At 62.8% G+C, this 9,413-nt stretch overlaps 1 protein-coding gene across 1 annotated transcript in view; it reads left to right on the plus strand.

Moving 5' to 3' along the window:
• AHRR (aryl-hydrocarbon receptor repressor) overlaps positions 1–9,413 on the plus strand; it is a 56,568-nt gene that overhangs the window by 36,551 nt on the left and 10,604 nt on the right. The window contains exon 4 of the mRNA XM_023519751.1: positions 8,483–8,696. Coding sequence (XP_023375519.1) covers positions 8,483–8,696 — 214 coding nt within the window. The remainder of the gene's footprint in view (positions 1–8,482; positions 8,697–9,413) is intronic.

Here is a 9,413-nt window from a genome sequence, read left to right on the forward strand (position 1 = left end):
CTGCTTCGCGCTGATTTCTCGGGCCCACGCACGCCGTTGTCCCCGTGGGACTCGGGGGCATGCCCGGGGCACGGTCCCCGCACCGGCACACTGCCGCTGACGGTTTTAGGGTTTTAGAGACGCCCCCCCCCCCGAGGTGCCCGGGACTTCTGGTTGTCCTCCATGCTGAGTCCTGCGCCCCGAGGTTCCTCTCCGAGGGCCCCCCACAGAGCTTTCACTGCGGCCTCAGGCGTGGGGCTGCTGGGTGTTGCTTTGCCTTCGCTTTTGGGTAACGATTGGGTTGAACGTAGAATTTTAGAGTCAACGTTCTTTCCCTTCGGCCTCCAGAAACGCGGTCGCACGGTCCGCAGGGCCCCGTGGCTGCGGCAGGGTCTGGAGGGCCGTGTTGCTGCCCTTCTCGCCGCCTCCCACAGCTTTGGGGCCCTTTCGTTGGCTCTGATGACCCTACACCTCTCTCCACCCTCCACCTGTCTCCCTTGCTGGGTGCTCTGAGCTCTCGTCTTCGGCCTGGACGTTACTCCCATCGTCTGTCTGATGTCCCCTCCGCGCCACCGCGTCCCCTGCAGGAGCTGCCGCGTCCGGGGCTGGCCCTCGTGGCTTCTCCGGCCTTCCCGCACGGAGGCCGTCCGCCCCACCCCGACAGGTCCTGTCTGCGCCGTGCTCGTTCCGGTCGGGGCCATGGATTCGTTTGTGCTATTTCTTGTTCTTGTCTCGTGCGTGATCGATTTTCTCGTCTCCTTCAGGACGTTGAAACCGAGCTCGTCTTGGCTCTGGGGCATCTGCCCTGTGCTGCCCACGTGCTGGGCGCCCGCAGGCCCCGGGAGACCTGTCCCCCCGCCCGTGTCCCCCTCCAGCTCCTCTGATCAGCCATGCGCTGGCCAAGGGGGGTGAGGGCCGAGCGTCAGAGGGGAGGGCGGGCTTGGGCTGTGGTTCGCCTCCTCGGTGAGGGGTCCCCTTTAGAAAGCGGCACTGTGGGAGGGGCCCCCGGGCTGGGGTGTGCACAGAGGAGGGGGCATCGGTGCCTGGGCCAGCCCGGCTGTGTCCCCTCCTCGCTGCAGCCACCAGCCAGCCCGGCCCCTCGTCCCAGCACAGGGACCGGCCCCAGGCAACCGGGAGGGGCGGCAGCGAAGACGAGGGTTTCTCCGTTGTTCTCCCCGTCTGTCCGTCCGTCCGCAGGCTGTGGGAGGCCATTGCTGGGCCCCCTCGGTCCCCGACTTTGAAGGGCGGGAGTGGGGGACCCAGGGCAGGCTCCTGGGCAAGGCTGGCGGACGTGCCCCTCGGTCAGGTGGCCCCGGCTCCCGTTTCCGGTCCCCTTTGGTTTTCCTGCTCAGAGAAAACGCCATCTACCGCCTGGTGTGGCCAGAAGCACAGAGCTGCTGGCCCCCTCAGGGTGGTCCAGGTGTCTGGGGCCTGGCCAGACTCGGCCCCAGGACCCTCCACGTGAATCCCCGACTGTCCGTCCACCCTGAGCCCGGCTCACTGGCCACTGCGATCACTCAGGCCGTGCCCTGCCTGGGCTCTCCAGGTATAGACACTGTCCTTGCCGAGCCGGTGGTCACTGAGGGGCCCAGCAGGTGACTTCGGTGTGGGGTGAGGGTCCCAGGCCAGCCACTGGAGGGCGGCCCTGGGGAGGGGGCACGCAGGCTGCGTCGTGCATGTCGCGAGGGTAAAGCTCGTCTTGCCATCACCGGTGAAAGCCGCTGAGCATGGAGACGTGGGCCCTGCGCTGTCTCATGGCCTTCGGTTACGAGTCTGCGTGTCTGGCTCCTCCTGGCCGGCTCACGGTCATCCTGGGTTCGCGGGAACCTGAGAACCTGCCTGTCGCTTGGGCGTGCTGGGGATACCCTGCCCGGCGTGCTCTGTCACGGAGCCCCGTCCCGCACGGGGACGCCAGTGCAGCTGGTGCCCAGGGTCACCGGCAGCGCCCGGGGCTCATGCGGACGGCTCCAGGGGGGGAGGCGGTGGCCGCACCAGCAGCGCCTGCCCGGCCTCGTTCTCACCGCTGACCTCCAGAGGGGGCTTTGTCCCCGAGCCACCCAGCTCCAGCGCCCACATGCTGAGGAAGGATCTGGAGCTTGGACAACGGCAGATGGTCGGGGCGAGCGGAGCCTCGTGGCACCGCGGAGAGCGCGGGGCCCACGTGTGTCACTTACAGCCGAGCTCCTCACGCCGAGCCTCGCGGGAAATGCGTGTGCTCGGGAAGCAGGTCCCCGCTTTAAAGACGGGCTCACTGCCCTTCAGAAAACCACACTCCGAACGCTTCTGGAGTCACTGTCCAGCCCCGTCTTGCGTCCCGGTGACGACGGCGGCCGCCAGAGCCCCACAGGTGTCGCTGTGCCGTCCCCGCTCTTTCAGACAGGACCGCGAGGCCAGAGGCGCCACAGGGCCAGGGCAGCACCGGGGCGGTGTCTCCGAGGCGCAGTCTTCCACCCGGGGCCGGGGCCGGGGCCGGGCAGGCTGCCTGTGCCCAGCTCTGGCTGTGCTCTGCCGGCAGCGAGGCCGGGGGGCTGGGGCCAGGACGTGGCCCTCCCCAGCCTGGCCTTCAATCCGGGCGGTGCCGCAGGCGCGTCGCTGTGGCTGCCGGGCCCGGCCGGGCAGGGGAGGGCGCCTGAGCCCCTGCACGTGGTGGCCCCACCGCGGCTGGCCAACTCATCTTTCAAGGTCGGTGCTCAAGGGCTGGGCTGCTTCGTGGCGGAGCCTCAAGGCCAAGTTCACTGCTGGTGGGGTCTGGAAACAGCCGGCCGCTCGCTCGCACGCACGCTGGCCGGAGACGCCCAGCCCGCGATCCGGCTCCAGGAGGCCGAGCCAGCTGCCGACCCGCGGGTCACTGCCCGCCTCGCGTGACTGTGCTGTCTGCCGGCCGTGTTGTCACTCCACGGCCATGGCAACGGCTCCCGGGGGAGCGCCGTGCGCCCCGCTTCCCCTTCTTCCGGGAGAAGCGGCGAGGGGCTGAGAATTGTTCCTTTTCCCTCTGCCGCGACCTTGACAAACTGCCTTTGAAGTTCTTGCTGGCCATTTTCTGCCAGGGGGCTGGCAGACACCGGGACATCTGGAGCGTCGGCCCGAGGGAGCCCCGCTTTCTCGGACGTCCCCTCGGTGGCCGCAGGGGAGGCACCAGCCCCGCGACCCACGCCCTGAGCGGCAGGTGCGTCTTTCGTGACGTTCGGTAATTGAACAGAGATGTGAATTTTTCTCCCTTAAAAAAAGCGCAGCTTTAAGCTCGAGGCCAAAACCTTTTTTCCACTTGGAAAAGTGATCTCATTTTCCATGTGCCATGTTTAAAAAAAAACAGAGCGGTCGCAGAGTTGCAGGCGGCGGGAGAGAGGCGAGCGTGCGGGGCGAGCCTGCAGCCGCCCCACATGTGCCGCGGTGCCGGGCGGCTCCGCCCGCACGAGATCGAAGCCACATGACTCGGCTCGCGGCCCCACGGTCTTTTCCCTTTTTAAAAGTTCTGCCTTGCGAGTTAAAATTAAGGCTGTTTTGGTTGTGACTAATCTCATAAAGTCTTTTTTAAGGCATTTTACGTGCCCGAGCCTTGCATATTTCCTTGGTCCTTGAACTGTTAGCACGATGGCGCCCGTGCCCGGCGACCTGGGCCCTGGGAGAGGCCGTGGGCGCCCCCCACCCCCTCACCCCGCTGCCCTGAGTCTGCAGGTGGCTGCACCCCCGGCTCGTCCGGGGGTGGACTCGAGGTCCCTGCGGTCACGGCCCGGTGGGCACACGCTGCCTGGAGCCCACGGCCGCCGGTCACAGCAGATTCCCGCTCTTTACTGATTTGCTGTCACAGCGAGTAGTCGCTCTGACAGCCTGTCGGAATTGGTACCTCGTCTTCTAATGAGCCCACGACGGACCCCAGCCTCACCCCAGCCCACCTCTGCCACGGCCCAGGGGCGAGGCCGCAGGGGCCGAGGGGTGGGCAGCAAACAGGCAGCCTGCGGGGTCCCCCATCCTGGGACACCGTTGCCGGCTCCTGAGGCATGAGCCGCTGTGGTGACAGCACCCAGCCCCGTGCGCGCCTGGGAGCCAGGCACTGGGCTCTCCTCCTGTCTGCGCTTGTGCCCGTTGCTGCCTGGCTGGTACCAGCACTGTTCTCCCCGTCGCGGCCCAAAGCCCACGTCCCCCTCGGCAGCACAGGGCGGCAGGGGCAAGGCCACATTGCCACTGACCCCTGGCCAGCAGGAGCCCCAGGACCAGGAGGCGAAGCTGGCAAAGCCAGCACAGGACAAGCGTGGGACGCAGGACGCATGCCAGGGTGCCACTCGCCTCGTTAAGGAGGCCCCCAGCTCTGCCAGTGGCGGCCGGTTTAGGTCTCACCGCGGCTGCCTTTACCCAGGTGGGACCAGCAGCGACAGCGAAGTGTGGTCCAGCCTCACCTCTGACAGCTTCCTTCTCGAAAACGGGCTCCGGCCCTGCTGGCAGCCGCGGTCACAGCGGCAGCCCTCAGAGTGGCCAGAGGCAGAAGCCACGCAGATGTCCCCTGATGGACGATGGATGACGCGACACGACCCGCTCATGCGGTGGGACGTGCGTCAGCCCTGAGGAGGACGGAGACGGACACAGGCTGCCACGCGGGTGCCTGGAGGGCGCGGGCACGAAGGGACGGACGCCACGTGACGTCACTCGCACGAGGCCCCCGAGGGTCAGATTCACAGGGACAGCAGATGGTGCTTCGCAGGGGCTGGGGGACGGGAGGGGCGAGCGTTTAACGGGGACGGAGGTTCAGACTGGGACGAGGAGAACGTTCTGGAGACGGTGGTGGTGGTGGCTGCACAGCAGCGTGAATGACTTAACGCCACAATCTACACACTTAAAAGTGGCTAAAATGGCAAACTTTATATTATGTACATTTTACCACATTTGAAAAAACAATTTTTAGTTAAAAAAAACCGCCATAAAGAAAGCACCGCGTTGGCTGGGCCAGTGGTCTGAGGGACCCGGGTCCCCACCTGGGCGCAGGTCTGACAGGCAGGGCCTGGGCAGGCCCGCGGGCGCGGAAGGGGCCGAGCCACCCGATCTGAGGGCAGCGTCTCTGGCGCTCACAGGACGGGCGGAGCTGAGCGCCGCGTGCGCTGACGCCAGGCGGGGACACGTGCCGGGGGCACCGGGCTCGACGCGGCTCCTCACACCCGTGCTCGGCCGTGTCACGTCTGGCCACGGACGGGACACCGGGGGGTGGCGGCGTGCCCTCTGCCCTCACCGTTTGTCAGACGGTGCTGCTTGGGTTTTCCCCAGATCACGGCGTGTCTAGGGGACGGTGATGTGTCGACACACTCCGGGACAGCACCCAGGACAGGGGCCAGGGACTCTGCACATCCTGCTCTGCACTCGGGGACGTCAGGGCAGTGGGCCCGGTGTCAACATGTCGGGTGACATGGTCGGCACAGTCCGGGGGCGTGCGCTGCGGGGTCAGTTCCCATCCTGCACACGTGCTTCGGGGTCCGGATGTGGGGCGAAGGTTCGTGGTCATCGTCCAGGGCCAGCCCACTCGAAGTGGCCGCCGCGGCTGGGGCGCCAGGGACCCGGGCGTTCGTGCCCAGAAGAGCCAGCGTGAAGCCAAACCGCGGTGTGAGGCCAGCGCCCTGTGTGCGCCTCTGTCAGGAGAGTCACTCGAAACTGAAACAAGGCCCAAAGTCTGCGGCTCGTCTTTCCCACGCTACTCACCGGTCCTGGGGTCGGTGTTGCCGCCTCCGGAGTGGCCTCCCACGGGCCGCTGGGGTCTCTTCCAGGCCGGTCGTGATGCCCGCTGCTCCTTCCAGCCGTGTCCGTTTACACTCCGCCAGGCCGCGGCTGCCCTTCTGGGCTGCACCTCAGCGGCTGGAAGTGTGGGAATGAGAGCGGCCAGGGCCCGTCTGTCCGTAACCACGTGGCCCTGACTGCTACGGCTCGAGGTCAGTCGTGCCCGCAGTTCCCTTCCGTAACGAGATTGCCGTGGCAAGTCTGGGCCCTTCGCATCCCACGTAAACTCTAGGCTCAGCATCTCAGTTTCTGCAGAAAGACACCCTGTTCTGGTGACTGGGCTCACCTCGCACCTGCAGGTGAACCCGGGCACGGGGCTGCCCCTGACTGCCGAGGGCCCTCTGCTCCGCCCCCTCGGCGTCCGCGCGTGCGTCCTGCACGCTTTATTGGGTCGATTCCTGGGTGTTTTAGGTGTTCTCCTCTGCTCCTGGACTTCTCTTTGTGGGCAGGCTTGGATACAACTTCACTTTGCGTAATAGGTATTGGGCTACTTAGATGTTCTGGTTCTTCTTATATCACTGTTTTTAGTGTTTTTCAAGGACTTTGCCCATTTCATTTAAATTGTTTAATTTATTGATTATCAGTGTTAATATTTTCTTCCTGTCCTCGGAGTGTCTGTAGGATCTGTAACGATGTAAAGATCCCCAGCGAGTCAGTCTCGCTGGCAGTTATCAATGTTATTGTCTCTTCAGAGAACCAGGTTTTGATCTGGTGGAAGATCGGTGCCCCGGGACCGCTTTGGACAGCCGTCGTTGATTTTCACGCTTCCTGCCTTGTGCCCGCGGGGGCTTCACCGGCTTCTTGCCCCAGTTTCTGAGGGGGGTTTCTACACTCTTCCCCCTGAAACAGCCGTGTTGGGGTCCCTGGGACTTGTGTTGCTTTTTCTGCTTCCAAGTACTTGGACGTTCACCAGCGGCCCGCGCGCTCGGGCGTGGGTCTGGGCCGCCTCACTTGTTCTCGTGCCCTTCCACCGTTTTCTAGAAGCCTGGGGTGCCACCAACCTGGGCTGCCTAGAAAGCTCCAGTATCTGTCAATTAAAAGCTCTCAGAAGTTGAGATTTATAAACCCTAATAGAGAAATGAGCACATGACAGGCACAGGCCGCTTCCCAAAGAAGAAATACAAGTTACCAGCGAACATCTGAAATGTTTTTCAATCTCATTAACAATGAAATAAATGAACATTATGACAATGGTAAAATCATCGATCACATCCAATCGGCAAAGGTTTTAAAAAAAGAAGAGAAGAGAAAGCAAAGTGCCCAGATGGCCAGGAATTAAGAGACGTGACTATTACGATGACCTGCTGCCGGCCAGCGGCTTCGTGGACATTACTTCAAAGTGGCCGAATGTCTGTGTTTCAAAGATGCAAGTTGAAGTATTTATGAACTCTGCTGTCTGGATGCCTCAGCCTCCCTCACCTACAACTTCTGTGCAGGCAGGAGTCGTAACTGTCCCTGCCTCGTGGAGGTGACGTGAAAGCGAATGAGCTACGCCACGTCGGCGCCTGACCGCACGCCGGCTGCACCGTTATGGCCCTTTCCTTACCGTGGGGGCGGTGATGGTGGGGAAGACGGCAGATGGCAGAGGATTGACGGATGGATAGAGAGATGATTGATAGGTAGATCGAACGCTCATGGGTCGTGCGGTTAGGGGCTGTGCTCCCAGTGCATCTTCACGTGACGGTTTTGGGGTGCCACTGCAGGAGGGGCCGGGGGCTTTTCAGATAGGAAGAGAGGCTGAGGGGAGCACCACAGCCATGTGTCCTTCTCTCCACACCCAAGAAGTCCACACGATTATAGACAAAACAGACTTAACGAGCATGAAAACATTGTGAGAGCATACGCTGATGCATTTAAAATCAAGACGAAATGGGTACATTGCTGGAAAATATTTTAGGATGCCATAATTGATGTAGGAAAACAATTTCAAACCCGAATTTGCTAACAACCATTAAATAAACGACATAGTACTGCAGTCTACCTGCTTTCCCTTACCACCTCCCCAGAATGCGCCCAAACTGGGTGGTCTGAGGGGTGAGGTGAGCCAGACACTCGAGGGACACACGGCCCTCATCTTAGATAAGTGGACCCAGAACGGAAGGAGGGCAGAGAGCCCTGAGTCACGCTGAGGATTGTGTGTACTTGACACCAAACTAATGAGAGAAGCTTGTGGTCTGGCCTTTCCTGGAATACAGAATAGATTTATGAAAAACGCCCAAGTGAAATGAACCAGTTCAAACACACGAATGAGTCTTCATCAGAAAATCTGCCCATGAAATTCGCCACGTTAATAGACTCGCGAAGGTGCGTGGGATCACTTCCGTAGGTGCAGAAATAGCGCTTGACGGAGTTCGACAGGTTTTCGTGATTGAAACTCTCAGAGGAACCAAAGCGTCGTGCAGAAGAAGGCGGGGGGTGTGGGAAGCACCAGGGGAAACGGGAAGGAAGCCCCTGCTCCGTCGCGGGTCCCGAAGCGTCCCCTCCCGTCACGGATGGTCACGTTTCATGATCATACATCTTATGATCATTAGAAAAACAGGGACCAAGTCTTGGGCTTTATACACCATGACCAAGTTTGTATGTGATCTGCTGACTTGGGACCTATTGCAAAATGGTCACAAATAAGTTAACGGTGGGCACTTCCGGGGTTCTGAATGCGAAGCGGGAGGCGGGGCTGAGAACGGGCAGAGCGACGTCCCCGCCCCGAGCGCGGCCGGTGCCTCGAGCTCCGTTCTCCTCCTTGCAGACCCTCGACGGCTTCGCCCTGGTCGTGAGTGCAGAAGGGGTCATCTTCTACGCCTCGGCCACCATCGCGGACCACCTGGGCTTCCACCAGGTAAGCGCGGCGTCTCGGTCAGGCTCTCGTCTGAGGACGCTCACTGTCACGTCTCCAGATCCGGCTTTCCTCATCACGGAATGTGGGGGGCTCCGGACACCCGGGCGGGGAGCAGCCGTGGCAGGCGCGGGGACTTAGGTCTCGACGGGAGACTCACTGCACCCTCGGCAGCTGGGACAGTGTGGCCCTGGCGCAGGGCGCACAGGTGAACCCACGGGCGAACCGGAGGCCAGAGCTGACGGGAGCGCACGGCAAGCGTGCGATTTGCAGCGCGGAGCACGCCCGGTGGGGGCATCTTGCCGGCGAAGGCGCTGGCTGCACCGGTGCGCACGGGAGGGAAGGGCCTGGCTGTCGCCTCATGGCGTGACAGTGACATCAGGTGGCGGGAGGTGCGTCTGGAAGGTGACGGCAGGGTGAGGGGGCCACGAGAGAAGACCGATGACTCAGACTGCGCCCGACCACGAGGGGAGCAGGAAGGCAGAGGGGGCGCAGAAGGCGTCTGCGGGAGCACCCGGAGCGAGGGTCGTGCGCGCCGCAGACGCGGGCAGACACGGCTTCACTGGGGTTCGCGGCGTGCGGTGCAGGCCACACTCGGACACCTCGCCACCGCGGCCCACGTGACAGGCAGAAAGAGCAGAGGGCAGCAGAGCAGCACCCGTTTCGCACGCGCTCCCGTGGGCGTGTGCGCGCACGACCACCTCGGAAAACCGTGACACCGTTTGGCATTGTCTCCTGAGGCCGGACCTGCCACCACGTCACAGCAGCCCCTCCGGGTGCGCGTCACGTGCAAGGCGCCCAGACGCCCGTTGGCAGCAGGGGCGCCGGCCAGGGGGTGTCACAC

This window comes from Pteropus vampyrus, unplaced genomic scaffold (assembly GCF_000151845.1).
Source record: "Pteropus vampyrus isolate Shadow unplaced genomic scaffold, Pvam_2.0 Scaffold235, whole genome shotgun sequence".
Classification (NCBI taxonomy): domain Eukaryota; kingdom Metazoa; phylum Chordata; class Mammalia; order Chiroptera; family Pteropodidae; genus Pteropus; species Pteropus vampyrus.